Below are 25,392 nucleotides of genomic sequence, written 5' to 3'. Positions count from 1 at the left end.
ATGTCGCTCTGTTCTAAAGTAGCGTTTAAAATCTAAATGTCGCATTGAAGGTTTTAATGTAATGTTTAAAATCTAAATGTCGTTAAGAAGGTTTTAAAGTAATGTTTAAAATCTAAATATCGCATTAAAGGTTTTAAAGTAGTGTTTAAAATCTAAATGTCGTTACGAAGGTTTTAAAGCAGAGTTTAAGTTCTAAATGTCGTTACGAAGGTTTTAAAGTAGTGTTTAAGATCTACATGTCGTTACGAAGGTTTTAAAGTAATGTTTAAAATTTAAATGTCGCTCTGAAGGTTTTAAAGCAACGTTTAAAATCTATATGTCGTAACGAAGGTTTTAAATTATTGTTTAAAATCTAAATGTCGCTATGAAGGTTTTAAAATGTTGTTTAAAAGCAAAAATATCTTTATGGACGATTTAATGTATTGTTTAAAACTCGTATGTTGTTTTGAAGGTTTTGAAATATTGTTTGAAATGTCGTTTTGAAAAATTTAAAGTAGTGTTTAAGATCTAAATGTCGTTACGAAGGTTTTATAGTGTTTAAGATCTATATGTCGCTCTGAAGGATTTAAAGTAGTGTTTAAGATCTAAATATCGCATTGAAGATTTTAAAGTAGTGTTTAAGATCTAAATGTCGTTACGAAGGTTTTAAATTAGTGTTTAAAAACTAAATGTCGCTATGAAGTTTTTAAAGTAATGTTTAAAATCTAAATATCGCTGTGAAGGTTTTAAAATGTTTAAAATCTAAATGTCGTTACGAAGGCTTTAAAATATTTTTCAAAATCTAAATGCCCAAATGAACGTTTGTAAGTGTTGTTTGAAAGCAAAAATATCTTCATGCACTATTTAATGTATTATTTAAAACTCATATGTTGTTTAAAAGTTCAATGTCGTTACGACGGTTTTAAAATATTGTTCAAAATCTAAATGTCCTTATGCAGATTTGTAAGTGTTGTTTGAAAGCAAAAATATCTTTATGGACGATTTAATGTATTGTTTAAAACCTATATGTTATTTTCAAGGTTTTTGAAATATTGTTTAAAATCTCAATGCCGTTTTGGAGGTTTTAAAGTATTGTTTAAAATCTAAAGGTCCCTAACAAGACTTAAAATAATTGTTTTAAAAGTTTAGTATCATTATACAAACCAAAAATATACAAAGCCTTTAAAACGTTTTGTACAAACGTTGAAGGCGTTAAGTGATTTAAAATTACGTTAAATTGCAAATGGAACAAAGATATCCTAAGATATTTTTAATTACCCTGAGATACATAGGTAATACCTCCTAAAGGTAGCCAGTTCTTCCTAACAGGAACTTCAAGGTAGTTGTAATTATCTTGAGGCAGGTAATAATTCCAGACAGGGGCGTAGATTTTTTACACACGATGGGGGCGGTGATTTTTGCAACCACTTATGTGGACTGTTCAATTTGCAAATTGGTAATCTCTGATTAAGTGAACCTGAAAGCTGTAAACATGCAGTCACAGAGTAACCTTGTTGCCACGATACTTTCATGCGTACTTAGGCCTACTGACTGATATTTACGAACTATCGCTTAGATCGAAAAGCTTAAAAGCACGCTCATATTAAAGATGTACATTTCGGCTACTGAAAAAGCCTACATCTAGGCCTAATTATGTAATTCGATTAGCAAGAACACGAGAATCACAAGAACAAACACACAATTTGTAGGCCTGTGATGCAATAAAACAGTTCAACAGACCAAACTGTAGGGGATTATTGTATGCACCATACCCCCCACCTAAAATGAAGGGGGGATGTATACCCCCCCCCCCAGGATCTAGCCCCTGATTCCAGATAGTAACCCTAAAGTCGCTGTAATTGCCACACGATAGATGATACTTCTATCGCATGGCATGGCCAGGTGGGTTAAGGCATTCGACTCGTAATCTGAAGGTCGCGGGTTCGAATCCCTGTCGCACTAAACATGCTCGCCCTTTCAGCCGTGGGGGCGTTATTATGTGCGGTCAATCCCACTATTTGTTGGTAAAAGAATAGCCCAAGAGTTGGCGGTGGGTGGTGATGACTAGCTGCCTTCCCTCTTGTCTTATGCAAAATTAAGGACGGCTAGCGCAAATAGCCCTCGAGTAGCTTTGCGCGAAATTCAAAAACAAACAGACAAAACAAACATAAAGGCAGCTACCACTTCAAGGCATCACCTGAGACAGATGTTATACGTTTCACGTAGTTAACCTAAATATGTTTAAAGTTGTGTGTATACTAATATTACACTAATACGTCTAACGCGTTAAACTAGCAACTGTTTACAGAATTCATTGATAAACAAGGCGTGGAATAGGAAACCTCGTTGATTTTTTTACGTTGCAACAAACCTTTCCAACTTAAAACAGCATATTTATAAAATGTTTCAGAGTTTTACTATTTGGATAACAATAGGGTAGTGCGTACTTAGTTAACATTCATATCCGGTTCGTACAGTACGTGTACGACGACGAAACTACAATCCCTCACTCGTACAAGCTCTTTAGCTGTAGAATTGTGACACTTCGATTAATGCTGTACGGGATTGCAGTACTGCACGTGCTAATTTAACAATGAAAAAACTTTCGTTTGATGATATGTCACGTGTGTTTAGATGTTAGTTCCATAATATTGTTAAAACGATAAATGCTTTCCATAAACACACACGTAATGAAATTACGTTTTCAGATAACGTTCTGAATTTCCATCACAGAATGAACTATGTACGACGACTTGGAGAGTGTATTACCACCTGTCACAGCTGTTGGACGCCATTCCATCACGTGCGGTCAGCCGCCATCTGCGCGGTAAGTTACTTTTTGTGTTTCTATCTTGTTACCTGAACGATGACTCAACTTTCCAGGAACCTGGCCGGCCAATCTACTTAATAGTTCATGTAGTGATTATTATATGTCGAAATACAAGGTTTTTTTTATTTTTATTATCAGTATCGGAATTTATTAAAAGTATGTGAATCTTGCTTTGACAGAAACAACTTAATCCGTTTAATAATGGAACTGCAATTTCAGTCGAACAAGTTTATTTTGTTTAATTTAATAGAACAGACCTTAGACTTAAAGGTTCGGGTTACCCAGTAAGGTAGCTGTGGTTCCGTGCTTTAGCTGAACAACATTATTTCATTTAACAGAGTGGACTATAGATCAACTAGTATAAAAGCCCGATAAAAATTACGAAACCACTGTTAAGTGTTTGACGAAAATTAAAGAATTTAACTAAACTGAATTTATCTGTACCTCCAAAATGTACCTAATATTCGCTTATTTCATCATTCTCAAAGTTATTCTTTGATCACGTTAAGAAAAATGAAATTTTATCATTAAAAAAACAATATGAGCACTCTGCAAGAGACTTAGATAGCACTTTTTAGGGTTTTTTTCACCGTGTCCTAGGTCAGGCAGCAGAAAACATAGTGCGGACATTCTGACACCACTTTTCAATTATTTCCACTGTACAAGGAGTAAAAGATATTTGATAAAAATAAACATTAATTTTTTCTTTATGTTTTAGGGCCAAGTAGATAATATATGTGTTTAAATACCAAAATAATATTTACTAATTAACATTTGTTCACCACTGGAAACATTATAAACACTGATTCTGTAACGTTAATAATGGGCCTACTTGATATATAACTTAATCATTAGGCCTAATTACTTATCTGAAACACTAGTTTGTAAATTTTCTTTTCTTTTTGGCTACAAGTTAGTGTCATAAAACTTTTGAATTAAACTATTTTGCTGTTATATCACTGAAGTTATAAAAAATGAAAACAAACCTTTCTAACAAATGAACATGAATACTGAGCATTCAACATAAACATCATAACTGGCTTAAAAACAATCAGATAATTGTTTTGTTGCCAAGCGACGATGTATATTGTTGAAAATTACAAAAGGGGGAAATAAAGGAGCGTAAAAGCGTTGTCGACAGAGGGACAAGGGAATAAACCTTTTATAGTTAGTACTTTGATCGACAGTAGTGTTTACAGTTACTTGAAAGGTACCCCCTGTCTTGTTTGGTTGACTGATTTATAAAATATTAAAGTTATTTATTTATTTTGGTTGACAAGGGAAAATACCTGTTTTAAAACAATAACTCAATTATCGTGAAGGTACTATCTAAAAGAAAATTAAGTTACTCTGAAGCCTAGTGTATTACAAATAAATTCACGTTCTTTATCAAAATTAATTATCCTATAAAAGTGATTAATGATAACTTGAATTTAGCAAGAAGTGACGTGATTTTTCAAGGCTCGTGCCGCAAAATGTTATAGAGAAAATTGGAAAGTTGAAAAGAAATGTACATTACAAATAATGGCATATCTACATCAGTGAAAAGGAAAAAGAGAAAAACTATTATAATTACAGGTACAATAAAATTTCGGAGAAACTCCGCCAGACTACGCCGCTAGATGTGCAGTGTTCGATGTTCTGTGGTGGCCAAAAGTGCAAGTATGACAGCGCTACCTACTGGAAGACAGAAGATATGGCCCTTAATGGAATATTTTCTCATTGGTATATAAATATATGTCTTTTTGCATTTTTACCAGTCAATAAGTTTGTATTTAAAGGTATGTGCTTTTTAAATCTTTGTGTTTTAAAATAATGACCTTTCTTAAAAATAGATATAACACCCATACTTATGCGAGTTATGTTTCTTGGGGGGGAGTTGAAATTAAGAAGCAAAATCTATTTTAAATCTGTTTATATTATTATTATTATTTACAAACTCACACGAAACACTGTGTTAAGTAAAAACAAATTGAATCAGAAGAACAGTGTACGTGGAAATCACTGAAGTTGGTGATAAAAGAAAGATTTTTTTACGCCTGACAAACAGGACGAAACATCTTGTTTTAATTTAGTTGTTTCTTTCTTTTGACTTATACCTTCCGATGTATGTTCAAATGCATTAGGCATAAGAAAAATTATTTTACTTTTATGATTTTCGTGAAAGATAGTTTTAAGTACAGGATACAAGTTTTTCATTGCTCCCGCTCGCCTTCATTGTCTCCTTCAATACATGTTTTCAGTCACTTACTTCTCTTCGTTTTCATCACCGCCAGAAAGACACTTTTATAATTGCTTTCTCATGTTTTCGTGAATCTCTTCAAGACACTAGGATGATTGAATAAAATAAAGGATCTAACGAATAATGAGGTAACAAGAAACCCCTAAGTGAACATACAGATTAATATCGAACTGCTTTAACGAATATTGTCCATAAATATGTTTCATATCTATCTTAGTTGATATACATCTAGCTGATGTTCTTTACCTACTTGTCGTCTTCTAAATGATGTCTTTTTTGTAACTGAATGTACTTTATTTGATGCTCTACTAGTTGACCATATTTTATTTGATCTTCTCTTATTTAACTATCTTCTAGTTGAAGTTCTCCTATTTGACTGTCTTCTTCTTGAGGTTATTTCCCGTTTTACCATCTTCTAGCTGATCTTCTTTTATTTGGCTGTATTCTATTTCGTGTCTCATAGTTGGTTGTCTTCTGGTTGATCTTCTCCTAATTTACTACTTTGTAGTTGATCTTCTTCTCCAACTTGACTGTTTTCTAGTTGAAGTTCTTTTTCTGGTTGGCTTTTTTCTAAATGATGTCTTTCCCCTAATTGACTGGCATGTAGTTGATGTCTTCCTCTTATTTGTCTGTCTTCTAGTTGATGTCTTATAGTTGAATGTTTTCTTTCACCCAAGCGTTCTTGAAGAAATGTAACTATACATCACGAATTTTCTTTGTTGTATGCATTTTAAAGATATTCTGCTCTTATTGGCGGTGAAAACAATTATCATATGATTTACTTACATTTTGTACACTTCCTAGTTTTAATAGCAGATTCAAAAGAGAAGCTGCAAACGTTACGTCTTCAGTGGAAGAGAGAAGAATGGTTTAAGTATTAACTGTAGAAGAAATAACTTATCGTACTTGCATAGAAAATCATTCCTGTATACAGTGTTAAACTAGATAAGGAACAGATAAGGCAGTTCAATAAACTCAAGCACCTCGAAAGCTGGATAATCTCTGATTGTAAATTTGATCATGAAAGGAAACGGAGAAAGGGGATTGGAAGAAACGTATTTCTAAAAATGAAAAAGATACTGACAACTAGAACAGTTTATATAGGGACGAAGTTAGGAGTTTAAGATTGATCTGTCACATTAGTTATAACGTGTGTATCAAAATGTTGAATAATATTACTCAGTATGGAAAAGACAATTGAAGAAATTGAGTTGTAGTTTTTAAGGTGTATCTAGTAGGTATGTTGGAGACGTCACAACTTAAATGAAGATATTTTGTTAAGAGCAGATTGTAGGAGGAAGTTGCTGATTGACATCAGAAAGAGGCAGTGGAAGTTTTTAAAACACGTTGTAAGAAAAGAAGAAATTAGAAGTCTGGTCAAACTGAATAAGTAGAAGAAAGAGGAGACCGTGTTAAGAGTCTATCTAAACCGTGATAAACATGTTAAGAGTCTATTTAAACCGTGATAAACAGTCGATCTAAACCGTGATAAACATGTTAAGAGTCTATCTAAACCGTGATAAACAGTCGATCTAAACCGTGATAAACATGTTAAGAGTCGATCTAAACCGTGATAAACATGTTAAGAGTCGATCTAAACCGTGATAAACATGTTAAGAGTCTATCTAAACCGTGATAAACATGTTAAGAGTCGATCTAAACCGTGATAAACATGTTAAAAATCTATCTAAACCGTGATAAACATGTTAAGAGTCTATCTAAACCGTGATAAACATGTTAAGAGTCTATCTAAACCGTGATAAACATGTTAAGAGTCTATCTAAACCGTGATAAACATGTTAAGAGTCATGTTTATCTAAATGTATCCACAATGGAAATTCTTTGTGACTCCAAGAAAAGAGATCTGTAGAAGACCATGGTCACCAACTTCCTGTTTGGATATGGTTAATAGAGATAGACATATACATATCCCAAAACCGTAGAATCTTTTCTTTTGTTTTCTGGAAATGACCCAGAACTGTTGCCACCAAAGAAGGTTATATATTAATCTCAGCTTCAGGGATATAACGCTATGATTCTGAAAATTACTCAGTCGACTTGATTTTTCTTATTAGATAACATAATACAGTGGAGCGCCGATAAACCGCGGTATTTAGGGGGTCAACCTGCTTAACCGCGGCTTAAACCTTTGTAACTGAAAAGCCGAAGTCGCCAACAGCTCCGCCGAGGAGCCTCATCCGGACCATTGCTTGATCATTATATCGGATTAGAATTAAAAATAATACTTTAATTATTGATCACTTTTTTCACGGATTTACCGCGGATTAACTTTAATGTATGGAGAGGTGTGATTCGGTAACAATGGCAGCCTCCATAAAGCTGACATAGAGAGTGGATAAGGTAGATTAACGGTCGATTTCTATTGTAATATATTTTATTTATTTCCCAAATTAAAGCAAACAATTTTTAAATATCTCCTTGAAGTTATAAAGCCAGGATTAAATTCGTAAGCCGCGTTTTTACACGTTCTTAAATTAGCTGTGAGCCGCGATAATCCTCGCTCACGAGACTTGCTACAGCGGCTTAAGCGATTTCGTGGTTTACTGGTCCGCGGCTTAATGGCACTCCACTGTACTGCCTTTGTCTATATCAGCTTTAATCTTAAATAGGGTAAACCTGATGACTAGTGTATCTTTCCTAGAATAAAAGTGATGAACATTGTACCTTAGATATGATAAAGGTGATTAAGAGATACCCTGGATAGGATAAACCTGGTTATCAGTGCATCTTAGATAGGATAAACCTGGTGAACAGCGTACCTTGGATTAGATAAATTATGTGAACAGAGTCACTTAGACAGGAGAAACCTGTTTACACTGTATCTTAGGTAGAATAAACCTAGTGAAGACGGTGCCTCGGATAAAATAAAACTGCTGAACAGTGTGCTTATGAAGAAACTGGTGAACAAACAGTGCACCTCAAACGAGAGGAAACTGATGGACAAACAGTTTACTTCAGACAAGAAGAGACTGGTGAACAAACAGAGTACCTCGAACAAGAGGCTGGCGAATAGTTACATAATGACAGAAACGTACTGATTTAAAGTGCTGTGTAGGCTTCGCTATATTTTTTATTTATATTTTATACATGGAATTAAGTATACACTGAAAAATGTACTATTCTGATTTTGGGCTATTTCTCTAACTAACAAACAACTAGAGCTAGTTGGTGTTTTCTAGAATTATGATTCACATTTATGATAAACTTTTGTTGCTAAGTAACAAGTAACTGGGTCTTTGTCAGATTACTTCGTAACGTACGAGTAGAGATTGTTTGTTTTGGAATTTCGCACAAAGCTACTCGAGGGCTATCTGTGCTAGCCGTCCCTAATTTAGCAGTGTAAGACTAGAGGGAAGGCAGCTAGTCATCACCACCCACCGCCAACTCTTGGGCTACTCTTTTACCAACGAATAGTGGGATTGACCGTCACATTATACGCCCCCACGGCTGGGAGGGCGAGCATGTTTAGCGCGACGCAGGCGCGAACCCGCGACCCTCGGATTACGAGTCGCACGCCTTACGCGCTTGGCCATGCCGGGCCAACGAGTAGAGATAGTAAAACAACAAGAGGTTCTGTCCGTGGTTTATTTATTCAGTTCTATAACTACTGGAAGCATGAGCTGTATTGCTTATTTAACACTGTAAAAAGCAGAGCAATGCTAACATACTGCAAGCACAATAGTTCGTGTGATACCTGTATACTACTGTTCAAAAGGATACGCTCTATTCCGATTTAGCATGAGTCACATTGTCTAAATCCTTTCCAAGTGAATTATTTTTTATTATTTAAAGAATATGCATGCATTTCTATAGATTAAACACGAAAACGAGTGTGCCATTTCTACACTGTCACTGAACCATTAAGTGCTGTATCCATAAGCGGTTGGTTTAGTGTTTATCTCACTTGATTGATAATCTAGACAGCAGACACTTTTGACGTCACAGATTAACGCATTTTAGCCGTGAATAATATAAATACATTACATGTGAGGAAATTAGATACAATGTTATTGCCTTTCAGATTGTAAAATGGTGCAACGTTCGTGTGTAATGTCTAAAGTATTTTGTTCTATCCTTCTGTCAGTTCTATTACAGATGAAAAACAACAAGGCATGATTTGTCCATTAATCTGTATCTATACCAAAGGTTAAACGATACTTATAAGGGTATATATTGCATTATAACAATGCAGTGTATTGAATATCTAATCTGAATATTAGAGTAATTGAAACATATGAGATACTAAACATTAAGCCATTATTATTTACGACAATACAAGCTAGTACGTGTATTTAAAAGAATAAGTGGATATGAAAGACTGAGTTTTTATTACTGTACAATGTACAATTTTGATTACGCCACAGATGGTGTAATGAAAAACCATGCTATTGTTGTATGATATTATGAAAAAATGGTTGTAAACTTTGTTTACACATTAACATATTCTGTTTTTTTTTAAAACTAGTTCTGGTATATGTTAATTTGTCTAACATAGTCTGTATTCTGTAGTAACGTAGATCATTAGCGAGAAATAGCAGATACATTAAGTGAACTGTTTAATACAGTCTATATGCTGTTTATACTAACATACATTTCAGTTATTAGAGAAGAAAAGTATGGATATGTATTCTATCGAACTGTAAAACACAAGCCTCTATTTAACCACGTAATCATTAAAATAATTTAGAAATATCTATATTCCCGCTTTGGTATGTAAACATTCTGAAAATTGGATCAAACGATCGTGTTTATTCTTCCATGGAAGAAATATTTATTCACTAATAGATTCAACCTCTCAGAAAATGTTCTATAGATCAATATATATGCGTCACTGTAGCTGGTACCTGGTTAATAATGTATTTATCTGCTGAGTTTAGTCAGCCTTTCTATAATAAAGGTTTCACGTCTGAGGCTCAAATATATTTTACACATTTAGCGTTACTATGGAATCTTATAAACACCAGGATTAAGAACTGTTAAAACCAGGTTATAAACAGGTAGTGCAGTTTGTGATGTAACCACGACGGGACTTTTGAATAGGTTGAATTATAAAACAAAAGCAAACAAATTTAGGCTTAAATTTATCAAATACTTTTAGGTACGACCTTATGCTAAACACTGTTGTATAGTTTAAAATATAATATAAAAACGGATTTACGCTTAGATTTATCAAAGACTTTTAGATACGATTTCATAGCTGAACATTATTGTATAGTTTAAAGTATAATATAAAAAAACGAATTTATGGCGTAGGTTTATCATATATGTTAAGACACTTTTTTGTTATTGAAATGTAAAATGAAATTTTAAAATGTAAAAAGAGACGAATTTAGCGAGTCTTTTCGTAAGAGTTCTTGATTAAACTGTTGTATAGTTTGTACCTCAGAATGGCTGGTATGGGTACTAACAGTTTTATTGATAAGCAGAGAACAATTTCGACCTTCCTAGGTTGTACAGTTTAAATTATAATATTTAAAAAATAACGAATTAATGAAGTATATTTATCAAACGTGTTAAAATATGTGGGTAAAATTTCGTGACTAGAGTGTTTCAATTTAAAGTATAGAATGCAAAAAGAAATTAATCTATGACGTACATTTATCATACATTATGTTAGGAAAATACGAAGGTTCAAGAAGTCTTGATGGAAATGAATAAAAACCCTACGACTCAAATGTTTTCGAAAGGTGGACCTTTCCAATACAGTGCAGTAACTAACGCGATACTGAAATTTGTTCAGCATATTGCCGTTAGTTTGGCCCCCTGCTGGTACAATATAAATCTGTAGATTTATACAGATTTATAATGCTAAAATCAGGGGTTCGATTTCCTTCGGTGAACACAGCAAATAGTCCAATGTAGCTTTGCTATACGGGAACACACACACACACACACGCCGTTAATTTGGAGTTAGTAAAGTGAACTTTCTCTCTTACAAAAGAAATGCATTGATGTCACTTTCCTATATGCCTATATAAAAATGTTGAGGTTTAATTAACCTAGCTTTAAAATATACTCATTTTATTGAGAAGTCGGGTAAGCTTATTTAAACCTTTATCCATACAGGATTACAGAAGACATTTTAGCAATGGCGAGACCATGTACTGAGAAGATAGAGAAATATCACTTGATACAACAATTTCGTGAGTAAGTATCATTTTTGCAACAATAACATGTATATGTCCTGTTCTTATAGCGACAGGTTATTACTAGATACAACAATTTCATAAATAAGTTTCATTTTTCAACAATAAGATATCTATATGCTGGTCTTACAGTGACAGGCCACCACTGGATATAACAATTTTGTAAGTATCGTTTTTAGAACAATAAAACATTTAGCTGTTTCGTTCCTGTATAAGTAAGATTTTATTTGGTTAAAAGATTTCATCAGCAATTATTGCTAAAAACTATAAAATATCTATACACAGCCATTGCCGGAGAGAGTGGTTATTGATGTAATGAACAGTTGAATATTGGTAATGTTTTCTTTCTAGGGAAAAAGCAAAGAGTAATACTTATTTACATATTACAGCACTAAATGTTATGTTACACGACCATACTGCAAGAAATATGAAAATGTTGTGTTGATGTTATTTTGTGCTGACGAGTAAAATCTAGGTTAATTAATTGTAATATCAAGCTATAGAACAGACACAAAATTGCATTTTTATTAGGAAATGCAGTTAAAGCATATCTTGGTTTATTGCAGGCACAACATCAAGTCAATCATCAACCTTCAACAACAAGGAGAACACGCCCACTGCGGAAATCCTCTTGAAGATTGTGGCTTTTCCTACGACCCTCAAGTATTCATGGATAACAATGGTAAAAGTGTATCATTTAAATTGTTAATACAATGTTTGAAGACTATGAAGACAGCTGACAATTATAATATGTTACCGCGTTACAGAGTACGCAAATTCTGAAGAAATACGGTGTTGTAACTTGCTTTTTAGATAATTAATAATAATGACATTAATCGCTTTTCTGGAGAGCACTAACTGAGGTCAAGTAATAATCGAGCACAGGTTGTTCGTAGTTACCAAACTATTCGAAAACAATCAATAGTTGGTTTAATTACAGTAATCATTGCATTCCTGGTTACAGTTTTGTGGTTTTTAGAGCATTTGCCTCACAATCTATAGATTGTGGGTTCGAATCCAGTCACCAACATGTTTATCCTTTCAGCCGTGAGGCCGTAATAATGTATGGTCAAACCCACTATTAGTTAATAAAAGAGTGACCCTAGATTTGGCATTGGATGATGTTAATTACATGTCTTCCTTTTAGTCTAAAACTTCAAAATTAAGGACGAACAGTGCAAATGGCCCTCGAGGATTTCTGCGCGAGTTTCCACAGACGTGTATATCTCATACTTTATTCTGTAACTAACAAATTTGTGAACACATAAATACAGATAAAAATTGTTTAAATGGGGATCGTGTATAATTTTAGTGTTAAACCATGTAGTTCCTAACAACTACACGTGCTACAGATGAGAAAGACCATAATGACAAACAAGTAGCTCTAGTTCGAAATTTTCGGTGAAAGTGGTTTTACACTGCATTTCTTGTCCCACGGAAAAAAATCAAACTTTTAGTCCACCGTTTCGCAACATATTTCAAAATAGCTGTCAATTTTCAATTTGTAATGAAAAAGAAAACAGTATCCGAGTGTATAAAGGTTAGGTCTAATGGTTCCGTTGTTTTAATCACAATGTTTACTTATATTTTTAGTTTGGTAAAGACGTGACAGACTCGTTTATATTATGGACATGTTATGATGTCGATAAATGGCTCGAGTCCCATGCTATGTTATCTTCAAGAAAATAAAATGTAGGTTATTAATTTTAATTGTACAACGCGCCGTAAGGGCTCCTACGATTTTCATATATAAACCTAATCACTAAGGCTACGGTAGTAGGTACGCTTATCTTGTGCATTTTATCGTCTCAATATATGATGAATAAACATTTTTCTTTTCTGTCTTAACTTGGCAATTTTAAAGGTAGTCGCTATTGTTGTCTTTTTATTATTTCGAGTGATTAACAGGTTAGATTAAGGTCTTAGATAAGTTATATTTTAGAAAGGGGCCGAAGACCACCTGGAAGTGTTACCTGGTTTACGCACTCGCACAACTATACTGCAGTGTATTGTCTATTAGTCAGTCAATCGACACTGACATGAAGTTATTTTTAGGTAAAACAAAACATTATGAAAAAACAAAGTAGAAAAGTCTGTTTTGTCTTTATACATATTTGGCCAAAGCTACACATGGGTTATCAACACTGGTCGTCCTTAATAAAAATGAAAGATTATAAGAACGGCAGTTAGTTCAAACAGTCAAGTCTTGGGATTATCTGTTATAGTCGAACAGTGGGATTATTTGTAACATTATAACGCTCCAACGGTGTTAATGGGTTTCTCACCATCTGAAGGTTGCGAGTGCTGTACTCAATCCACTAGGCCTTAGAGATATAAATGAAACTAAATCTTATGGATTTAAGAGAGACAAGAAAACCAAAGAAATATTTAAATAAATCAAGATACGTAGGTGTAAAACTAGCTTCTTTGTTTGTAGGAAGGTATTAAGTTTTCTTCACATGGTTTTACATAAGAAATGGTGCAACAAAATACATACAAAATTATATATATTAGTTTGTTGTAATCTAAAAACAAGCCAAAACAAAGTCACCTAAAATAATAAACAATAAACGCTGCACTAACTGAAAATTCCCCAGGGTACAAGCTATAGTGTGGGATATAAAATGTACCCTTAGTTTTGGAGTTGACTGATGAAGCAGGACTCACATTGCGATGGGGATACATCGTCTATCACTCTGAATTTCCATTCGTTAGTCTCACATAAAAAATAAAATAAAAGAGTAGCAATAGATATAGAAACATAAATTAGGAGAACAAGATGGGGGTGCTCAAGCCCACAACGCCCTACATCTATATTAACCTTCACTGCCTGCAGATAGTTGTGTGGAAGTGACTGCTCTCCAAAGTAAAGAAGAAAACTTGAATGAAAAATAAGAATAACAAAAATAAGGTACTACTATTTGGTGGCAAGTTAAATAAACGTATCTCTTGAAGTAAGCATTCCAGTCCCCATTATGGTACAAATGCAATAGTTAGTAATTCAGTAAACGAATTATACTGGTATGAATAATCCCATCCAGTTATCTAAATAAACTAGTATAGCTCTAAACCACCACCATTTATTAGGTTTACTGCGACTATCATGCTCTGAACAAGCCTTTATATGCGGTAAGGTGTACATCCGCATAAAGTAGTGCCAAGTTGATAAATGACCTTATTCATAACTAAAAATAGTTATTAGAACTTTTAATATTTATTTATCCTCTAATATTTATTTCTTTATATTTATTTAATACATTCTTATATTTGTTACAGAATGGTTTAATAATTTTATTTAAAGGTTCTTTATTAAATCCATTAACTATTAATTTCTGTATCAGTATTTATATTGATATCCTTATCAATTATTCTAATTTCTAAATCTAAATCGTGTACTTCTGTATTAGAGATTTAAGTATTTTGAATTTATAATTATGCTGGATAATTGTATTAATAACATTATTTATTTCAGGATTATTTATACTAATTAAAACATCTATATATCTGTAAGCTAAGGTAAAAATACCTGGATTTGTGTAGTTTTCAATGAATATATTATCATAATAGTAAAGATATGAATTTGCTATACAAGTAGAATAATTAGCTCACATTGAACTCCTGTTACTTGTTTCAAAACCCGGTTATTGAAAAATATATAATTATTGTAAATAGAGAAACTTAAATATATAACTTATGTTCATAAGGATATAGTGTTCTTAGTTAAGGGTTAAACCAAGATTTTTAATAATTCTTCTGCTTTGAATTTGAGTAATTTGAGAATTACTGTGGTGATCATTTTTTTCTTTATAGGAAGACTAGAGGTAAAGAAAATAATAAATTAAAATGGGTTTATTTTTCAGAATTTTGTAGTTATTTGGATAACAGTTTTTATAATAGTATTAGTGTACATAAATTATTTTTGAAAAAGATTTATCAACTTAATCTTCCGAAAATAAAAGAATTAATGTAATAAAAAAATTGATTTTCGAAAAATTATGCAATACTTTAAATAAAATTATTAAACTATTCTGTAACAAATATAAGAATGTATTAAATAAATATAAAGAAATAACATTTAGAGAAATTTCACTAAAATGTTTAATAACTATTTTTAGTTATGAATAAGGCCATTTAACAACTTGGCACTACTTTATGCGGATGTATACCTTGCTGTATTTACAAGCTTGTTTAGAGCATGATGGTCACAGTAAATTTAATAAATAGGTGGTGGCTGGAAGCTATACTAGTTTACTGGGATATAATTGGATGGAATATATTGGGAATATATAAATATATATTTATATATATATATTCCTTTATAACAATAAAATATTCATACCATAAAACCAAACACATTAACATGAAATTTAAAAAATAATTAAATACGCTGCACATCTAAAAAGAAAAAGGGATTTTAGGGTACAAGCTCAACGTGGGATTACAAAATGTATCCTAGGTTTTGGATACTGCAGAGTGGGATCCACCAGTCTAGATAGACGGTGTATCTCCACTACAATGTGGGTCCTTCTTCCTCAGTTACCTCCTAAACCTAGGATACATTTTATAATCCCACTTTGTAGCTTGTACTCTAGGATTCCTTTTTTATTGTGCAGCGTATTTTTTTTTTAATTTCGTGTTAATGTATTTTGGTTTATGGCTTGAATAATTTATGGTTATAATATAATTAATCAGAGGTTGGGATTTGCTGTTTTCAACGCAGTCCATCCTCATGATTTTGTTTATTGAACTTCATTTAGATATAAATTATTTACTTTCACTATATATATTCCTTATATGAAATATATAAGTAAAATATATCGGGCTGGAATGCTAACTCCAAGAGGTAAGTTTTTAATTTACTCCCAGATGGTAGTACCTTATTTTTCGTTGGATTTTTAAAGTGTAATAATGTGAACATAATACATGTAGACTGCAATTTTCGTTGATTGAATGGGTGTATTTTCTATTTTTTGTTTTTGTATCATTTGCATATTATTATTATTATTCTACTTTTCCTCAGCTAAAGTTTCTTTTTCATTGTTTTGGTTTGTTTTTATTGAATAAAAGTTAATAGTGGTATTTTTTTTCTTCGCAGTGTTCTACTACAACTTTCCTTGGTAAGTTTCGCAGCTCTAACACAACCATCACTTCTATTTTATTTCGTCATAGAAAAAAAAAATCACAAATTGAAATTTAATTCTTGAAAAGCTGGTTTTCAGTATTATGAAAACGTGTAACTGGTATCCAAAATATATTAACAGTTAAGGTTTTCTTTTCAATGTTTTATTTCCTAAATAAATAACTTAATTATTGGTTGTGGATATGTATAGCGAGTTACCTCATTAATACATTATAATTTTTTCGTTTATATATAACAATGTGAAGAATATTAAAAAAACAGACTTTGATTAAAACACAAAATAAGGATGAAAAATGTACAATAAAATAACAGTTAATTACACCGTTCGTTACAACTCTCTTCCTCAAGTTTTCTACAATGATAAACGTAATAAATTAAAATTATTTATCAGGTATCGTCGCACTGAGCGAAACGTTCTAATAAATTACTTTATTCGTCAGGTTTCGTACTGTGCTGAACGTTGTAGTAAATTTTTTATTTCAGACGGTGTTTAAATAATTTTTAAAAGTAGTATGCAACAAAATTCGTTTGTAAGAGGGGGAGCTTGTAACAATGTAGTATAAATGATTGTAATGAGAGAAAGGTTATACAGATAAGGTATTTGCAACAAAAACGGTTACTCAGAGAGGTGAAGACTTATTAAAGTTAATGTCTATGAAACAAAGGCTCGTAATGATAGACACAAATGATTGTTAAATAGTAGTTGCTAAAGATAAGGCCTATATATATACACACACAACATAAGTGGCTACTAAAAGAGCAGTGGTTAAGGATAAGGTCTCTATATACAACATAAGTGGTTACTAAAAGGAAAGTGTGTAAGATAGGGCCTGTATATACAACATCAGTGGCTACTAAAAGAAAGAGAAGTGGATAAGATACGGCCTGTATATACAACATAAGTGGCTACTAAAAAGAAAGTTGATAAGAATAAGATCTATATATACAACATAAGTGGTTACTTGAATGAAAGTGGATAAGGCCTATATATGCAACATAAGTGGCTACTAAAATGGTCATGTGACTGAAAATGTATTACATTTGTATTGACAATTCAAGTAAACGTAAGCATATAATATGTATATTGACTGTACATGTTTTAGGAAGTGCATCACTTCTGTTTGGACGAATCGAGGACCAGGAGTGTATCATATCTATATAGAAAAGTCAAGAGACCGGAAATATGTCATATCTATATCAATAATCCTGGTGTATTGCTCACAAATCTTATCAGAAAATGTTAGATAGTTCGGATGCGTTACATTGATGAATCTCTTAGATAAGTAGATATTAATATAATGTCGTGAACATAAATTCCTTTTAAGTTCATTTGCCTTGTGTTAAGTTGTACGTGTGTGTGTGTATGTAGCTGAAACATTACAATATGTAACAAAATTTTACTTTTTCTTGTTTCTGGGCAGAAAGTGTTATTTCCCAATTGCTTATGCCTAAAGTAAATGGAAAGGCCTTTTTTTTGTCTTCAAACTTTGCTTCTGTGACTTGGGTAATGAAATTTTCAAATTTATTTATTTTCCAGAACATTCCAGTTAGATTCAATGCTCAGTAGCTGAGAGATAATTTTTCGAACTTACAAGAACTTTCTAAAATGTCGTAGGACTTACAAGAATTCTCTAGAATGTTGCAGAACTTATGAGAATTTTCAAGAACCTTTTTAGAATTTTTTAGAACTTTCCATAGTAATATATATACTCACCACTTCAGTTTAGTTCTAGCCGCCTGAGAGAACACATAGATATATCCAAAGAGGCTTTACCAAGTTTTCTTGCTATCTTTACTTTGGGACAGTAGGAAACCACAGCGCACTACAACAGGAAGCAATGGCCACAACGATCCGAGATCTCTGTGGGGAGGCACAATGTCAAGTGTGAGCCACTAGTGGACTTCTAGAAGATGTTGTTCCCACCATTGCACATAAAATTGGGTCTTATGAAACAATTTGTCACAACTCTTGATAAGGAGTCTGCAGACCTTCGAGACTGCTTCCCTAAGCTGTCTGAGGCAAAGGTCAAAGCTGGTGTTTTCGTTGGACCACAAATAAAGAGGATCCTGGAGTGCACAGAATTCCCAAGAAGCTCAGTAGAAAGCAAAAGCTTAGGACAGCTTTGTCGCAATGGTTTTGGGCTTCTTGGGCAATCACAAGGCCGAAAATTATGTGAAACTGGTTGAGGCTCTGAAGAACTATGGCAAAATGGGCTGCAGGATGTCGCTGAAAGTCCATATCCTTGACGCTCATCTTGGTAAATTCAAGGTGAACATGGGAGTATACTCAGAGGGGAAAGCGAGCGCTTCCGCCAAGATATACAGGACTTTGAACGCCACCACCAAGGAGCGTATAACGAAAACATGATGGGAGACTATATTTGGAGGCTGATACATGAAACAGATTTACATTACAGTCGCAAATCTCGAAAAACTATTCACTTCTAAACATTTTTGTATAACTTTAGTATAAATACACGTAAATCTTGATTTATATGTTGTTTTATTCAGACCTTATGTAAATGAAAATGTGCAAATTTGCCCATTTTTACATAGAAAATAGGTCAATTTCTAAATTTCATTATCCAGGCCACAAAATCAAAGTTTGAAAGGAATAATGACCATTTTCTGTGCTTTTACAGCATAAACAATTTAGAAATAACACTTACTATCCAGGAATAAAATTTGTGACAGGGCAATTCTAGTAAGTGTAAGAAATTAACTAATGGTAATGGTTTACTCCAGCAGTAAAATAAATTTGATGATTAAAATTCTGTAGCGAACGATTTAACAGAAAGAAGTAACTAGGGTAATCTTCTGTACACTCAATTGCAACTCCAAACTACTTAGATACCGAAACGAAGAGGGATAGAAACGGTAGACTTTGGCCTGGTCCTATTACTTCAGTTGCAGTCCACTTTTTCCTCACCCCTGTACAAAAAATAAAAAGTACCAAGTGAGATGGGGAAGCTTTCCATTTTTGGCCTGAGTTAAACTTCGTTAGCGTAAGACTCAGTATAAACGCTTTTAAAATAATTATTCCTTTGATTTATGATTGGTTGTTTCGCGTGACAGGAGGGATTATGGTGTCGTGACACTGGCTTCTCTGCTTGACGTTGTGAAGGTGATGGCCTTTGCGTTGACAGAAGGAAAGGTAAGTTTATGTATAATATTTTATTTTTTAATGGAACACGAAACTTTGTATTACACAGTTATCATATGAGCGAGTGTAACGTAAATATTGTATTATTTCAGACTAAAGTTAATAAACGTTTGAGAACATACTATCTCATCTCAAGCACGTAGATTACTTGTTTCACCTGTTGACTTTCGTTTCACGTAAGTAAAGGTACGTAGCCAAATATTTCATGCATTCTAATGGCTGAAGACTAAGATACGCCAACGTTTCTATTTCTTCCTCACTTCCGAGAGTAATACCTTTAAATTACATTATATTTTGAGCTCACTCAGTAGCGTGTAAATGTAACACCAACGAATAAACAAAGTACGAATCAGATGAAAACTAAACGTAACTAACATTCGGCTACATCCGTTCACCAACCGATTAAATACAGACTGGTTAACACTTACCAACTAATACTGTATTCAGGCATCACTTCTCAAGTGACACAGTTGCTAAAAAGTCGTATGTATATATATGTAAACAGTATGTTAATAGGCACTCAAGTTAGGATGTAACAAAGTGAGTTTATTTACTGAATGAACCGTAGACATAATTACCAGATGTACATTTGTTGTTTTCCTTTCTGAGCTTTTTTTGTGAATAAATTATAATATTTATTTTCTATTTCTAAAGTTGGCTATTGACAGTGTGTAAGACACTGAACTTTGGCGTGTATTTTTTGAAATATTGAAATAAGATATTTTTACTGTATAATGAGAACGGCTAGTGGTATATAATTGTTTTGGTTTTAAAACTAAGTTGTACAAAATGTAGTATGTGTTGCCCTCGTATTGATATTTACGTATATTCATACTTAGTGGAGTAGCGTAATTGGTAACAGGCCGTCTTCGGAACAATGCAAACAACTTATTACATGTTATCATTAAAACCGTTTACTTCCCCTAGTGGTCAGCACACAAACAGTGAGAAGCCTCATTGAACAAACACACGACATGCGTACTACAGCTCCTACCAGTAATTGTACCCATTATAGATATAGTGTACAATGTGGTGATACCCCTCATGAGTATAGCGTGGAATCTGTTGATACCCATCATGTTTCTTTGTTTATTTTTGAATTTCGCGCAAAGCTACACGAGGGTTATCTGCGTAAGCTCCTAATTTAGCAGTGTAAGACTAGAGGAGAGGCAGCTAGTCATCACCACCCACCGCCAACTCTTGGACCACTTCTGTAGCAACAAATAGTGGGATTGACTGCAACTTTATAATGCCCCCACGGCTGAAAGGGCGAGAATATTTGGTGTGACTGGGATTCGAATTCGTGACCCTCGGATTACGAGTCGAGCTGAGCAGATATCCATTATGAGTATAGTGTACAGTCTGATGATGATATCCTTTATGGATAATGTGAGATTATTTCGAAAAGAAAACCCATGTTTGCCAAGTTAACATCTGATTTGATCTACAGTTAGAATTTACAATTTTTATATCGTTTACTTAATATATTCAATACTATACTGTTGTATGTTTATTTTCGTACCTATTTGTTTCAGTTTGATGCATATGACATATATTGTTGGATGTGTATTGCGCAAGTCCCGCCTGTTCTCTATATTTGTAGAAAACTCTTGAACGTAAGAATCAACAATATTTATTTTACGAAAATGCTAGCGTGTTCGAAAATCGTTGAACATTCTAGAAATTCGCCTTAAACTATATAAATCAACGTGCCAAGAGACAGTAATAATATTACTGATTAGCTACAGACGGTGTGCTATAGGCCTCGGGAACTATAACTGTCTTGACGCCTCTTAATCGGTAAACTACAGAATTTGACCACAAACATTTACAAATTTCGAACATTACAAACCGTTGAACTACAGTGAATTACTTCGGACTTTATTATTTCTACGAGAACATTAAATATCTTCGCCAAAAAAGTCAGCTTGTTAAGGTGTGAGACCAAACAAGAATAGTGTTGAATTCAAAAGAAGTGTACAAGTTTACCACCAAAGAATTAATTTGCTCACCGTGAACGTCTATAAAATATTCAGTTCCAGACCAGGTATAAGACTCAGTATTTGTTGTAAGTTTGTAAAACTCTCGTATATAGACCATCATTTGTAATAACCGTTATCACAAATTGTATTGTTTTTTGTTTGTATATTAAAATATATTTGTGTTAAAAAAGAAAATTGTGTGTATTAATAGCCGTATATTTGAATTTGAATGTAGAAGTTAATTAAATGTTAATATGTATCAAATTTATGATATTTGAAACCTTGTACATAACCTAATAAATGGGAGACTCGTCCGATATAATTTATAAGTAATATAAGAAACAGCTGTACGAAAGAATGTGGCAAAGAAGGCTGCTAACAAAAACTTAACCTGTCACTTTTGAACAGTAAAATATTGTATGAAAAACCTTCAAGTATATATGTTTTATTATATTTTGTAGTTTGTTACTCAATAAATTATTAATGTATTTTCTCTTCTTGTAGTGTAAAGAAAGACAAAATCAATAAAGACATTACTGACAAGAGCTACTGTTATTTTCTCGTATGTTATAACCGTTCTTAACTGGTTTTATAATTCTTTTTGTATAGGTAGCCATCCATTGCCACGCTGGTCTTGGTCGTACAGGTGTTCTAATAGCGAGTTATCTCGTTTTTGTCCTGCGATGTAAGTCTAACGACGCCATTCGATATCTTCGGATCAAAAGGTGAGATGTTAGATCTAATAGAAATTTATGTCTTACATTTCCGTTAAAATACCCTATTCTTAAGTTTGTTTTTGTTTAACTTTTAGCAACACATTATAAGGCAAACATTATCTTATTCTAAACACGTCTACATTATTCTAAGTGTCTGCATTCAATGGTCAGTAACTATTACTTAATAAAGGCATTATATACAGATACCTTCATCAAAATAATATATTGATCCCATTTTAAAATACAAAAATAATAAAATTTGTTTTGTGAACTGAAGCTTAATTTTACGGGCGTACAAAGGACAATTAATAGCGATGTGCTCGAGAACTTTTACACTTAACAACAAAGTTAACATACTAATAGGCAGTTATTGTATAATGAGTTCTATTCGTATAACTCGGATGCTCTTAGTAATAGCGCATATTTATATAAATATATGCCTAACATTTTTGTCTTCTAATTTTCTAGTGGTAAAAGTACGATCGTGTGGCGTCATCTATTGGTTAATAATTTAGAATGAGAAGAAAACATTATGCTTAAACTATTCAAGAAACACACTACAAAAAATGGAAGCTAAACACTTAAAATCCAACTTTTGTTATCTTTTTTGGTTTATGAAAAATTTCTCGCTCGATCATGAAAGTCCAACATATCAGATATAATAATGGCAAACTTACAAAGCTAAAGTGTAAATTATGTATCGATACATGGTTATATACCTAATGTGTTCCATTTCTTGCTTAATCTGTTTTTAATAACATTAAATACTTGTTTAATCATCTTTTCACAAATTACGCATTTCGTCTAACATGTTGTTAATGTTTTCATATGTGAACTTGAAGCATAATACGCATCTGTTAAACTAATCTTATTTAGAATTTTTTGATTAGGAGAAAACACCAGAAGAAAATGAAAATGCTTTAAGTGCGAATTGAAAATATATAATTATGTTTCATATGTTATTTAAGCTATTAACAAGCAATTCTCTACATATTATATGATTAATAAATTATTTTTTTTATATTAGGCCTAATGCTATACAGACAAGACGACAAATTATTTGTGTTCAGCAATTTGCGCAGTTTGTCATACCACTTCTGACTGTGTATCCACACGTGTAAGTATTAGCTTTGTATGTTACACTAAAACCATGGGAACGATTTCTTTTTATATGGAAATAGAATATAAGGTTCAGTAGTCCTAGTCCCCTAGTGGCACAGTGGCATGTCTGCAAACTTACAACGCTAAAATCCTGGTTTCGATACCCGTGGTGGGTAGAACACATTGTGTAGCTTTGTACTTAATGTAAAAACAAGAACAAAAGTAGTTCTATTGTGTAAATTATTTCTGAAATATACTACATGGCATTTGTAGTATATTTGAACACCCGACAGAAGTATGTGGACACCCGACCATCACACCCATATATGCTTGTTGAACATCTCATTTCAAAACCATGGGCATTAATATGGAGTTAGTTCCCCATTTGCTGCTATAATAGCCTCCACTCTTCTGGGAAGGCTTTTCACTAGAATTTGGAACATGGCTGTTGGGATTCGCTCTTATTCAGCCACAAGAGCATTAGTTAGCTCGAGCACTGATGTCGGGCGAGAAAGCCTGGCTCGCAGTCGGCGTTCCAATTCATCCCAAAGGTATTCGATGGGGTTGAGGTTAGGGCTCCATGCAGGCCAGTCAAGTTCTTTCACACCCACCTCGGCAAACCATGTCTTTATGGATCTCGCTTTGTGCACAGTGGCATTATTATGCTGAAATGAAAAAGGGCCTTCTCCAAATTGTTACCACAAAGTTGGAAGTACCCAATTCTCTAGACTGTCATTGTATGCTGTAGCATTAAGATTTCCCTTCACTGGGACTAAAGAGCCTAAGCCATGAAATGAAAAACATACCATTATTCCTCCTCCACAAAACGTTACATTCGGCACTATGCATTCAGGCAGGTAACGTTCTCCTGGCGTCCGCCAAACCCAGATTTGTCAGTCAGACTGCCAGATACTGAAGCGTGTTTCATCACTCCAGATATTGCATTTCCACTGTTCCAGAGTCCAAGGGCAATGCGCTTTACACCACTCCAGCAGACAGCTGGCATTGCGCATGGTGATCTTAGGCTTATGTGCGGCTGCTCGGCCATGGAAACCCATTTCATGAATCTTCCGTTGATTCCAGAGGCAGTTCAAAACTCAGTAGTGAGTGTTGCAACTGTGGACAGACGATTTTTTCGCAGTACGCGCTTCAGCATTTAGCGGTCCCATTCTGTGAACTTGTGTGGCTTATCGCTTCATAGCTGAAGTGTTGTTGCTGCTAGACGTTTCCACCTCACAATAACAGCACTTACAGTTCACCGGGACAGAAATTTGACGAGTTGAAAGTCACTGAACTCTTCAGTACGACCAATTCTACTGCCAATGTTTGCCTATGGAGATTGCATGGCTGTATGCTTGATTTAATGCACCTGTTAGCAATGGGTGTGGCTGAAGTAGCCGAACCTACTACTTAGAAGGGGTGTTCAAATACTTTTGGCCATATAGTGTAGGTAGTAGTGCGATATTTTAATGTTTAGCGACCTCTTTCTTCGTTGATTTATTCTTCAAAGATTTAAATAAATAATTTAAAATATCGTTGTTTCTTTTAACTTTTTCTAAAGAAACAATGTTTCAAACATAAGTTGTTGTTTTTTAAGTTAAACATAAACTGCAAAATAACATTTTTACAAAATGATAATACAACATAGTATTTTGTCATTTTAGTCGCATATCAGTGGCGGCGCCAGGATATTTTCGTTGGGGAGGGAGGCTGAGGTAAACTGTGGAGGGGCTTCCCAAAATGTCATCAATATGAAGTACAGATGGTAAATTATAATAATATAAATACCAAGGTACATTTCAGAAAGGTGTGCTATTTTGAACTGCGTTTTCAATGCAGTTTTCATTGAGAACTTATACTCTGATTAATAATTCATTATTACAAATTAGAAATAATCTGTTTATGAAAATATGCGTATATGTAAAAGAGGAAGCTTACCAAGGTAATACATAATAATAAAGAAAATCAAGATTAGCTTAGATTGAACATTTAATATACCATTAAGAGTAAAGCTACAAATCAAAAGAAGTATAACATAAAGACAGTTTACATAGCAGAAACAAATTGTCCCA

At 33.4% G+C, this 25,392-nt stretch overlaps 1 protein-coding gene across 5 annotated transcripts in view; it reads left to right on the top strand.

Moving 5' to 3' along the window:
* The window catches only part of LOC143234582 (protein tyrosine phosphatase domain-containing protein 1-like), a 53,458-nt gene that overhangs the window by 17,811 nt on the left and 10,255 nt on the right, over positions 1–25,392 (top strand). For 4 of the 5 annotated variants that reach the window (XM_076472038.1, XM_076472040.1, XM_076472042.1 and 1 more), the window contains 8 exons: positions 2,713–2,806; positions 4,388–4,534; positions 11,139–11,219; positions 11,785–11,900; positions 16,314–16,335; positions 19,434–19,512; positions 22,113–22,228; positions 23,247–23,336. In XM_076472038.1, coding sequence (XP_076328153.1) covers positions 2,721–2,806; positions 4,388–4,534; positions 11,139–11,219; positions 11,785–11,900; positions 16,314–16,335; positions 19,434–19,512; positions 22,113–22,228; positions 23,247–23,336 — 737 coding nt within the window. In that variant the 5' untranslated portion in view covers positions 2,713–2,720. Of the gene's footprint in view, positions 1–2,687; positions 2,807–4,387; positions 4,535–11,138; positions 11,220–11,784; positions 11,901–16,313; positions 16,336–19,433; positions 19,513–22,112; positions 22,229–23,246; positions 23,337–25,392 lie in introns of all 5 variants that reach the window. The other variant, XM_076472039.1, reaches the window with a different exon arrangement.

This window comes from Tachypleus tridentatus, chromosome 12 (assembly GCF_004210375.1).
Source record: "Tachypleus tridentatus isolate NWPU-2018 chromosome 12, ASM421037v1, whole genome shotgun sequence".
In the NCBI taxonomy this organism is placed as follows: domain Eukaryota; kingdom Metazoa; phylum Arthropoda; class Merostomata; order Xiphosura; family Limulidae; genus Tachypleus; species Tachypleus tridentatus.
This window is presented reverse-complemented; position numbering and strand designations above follow the sequence as displayed.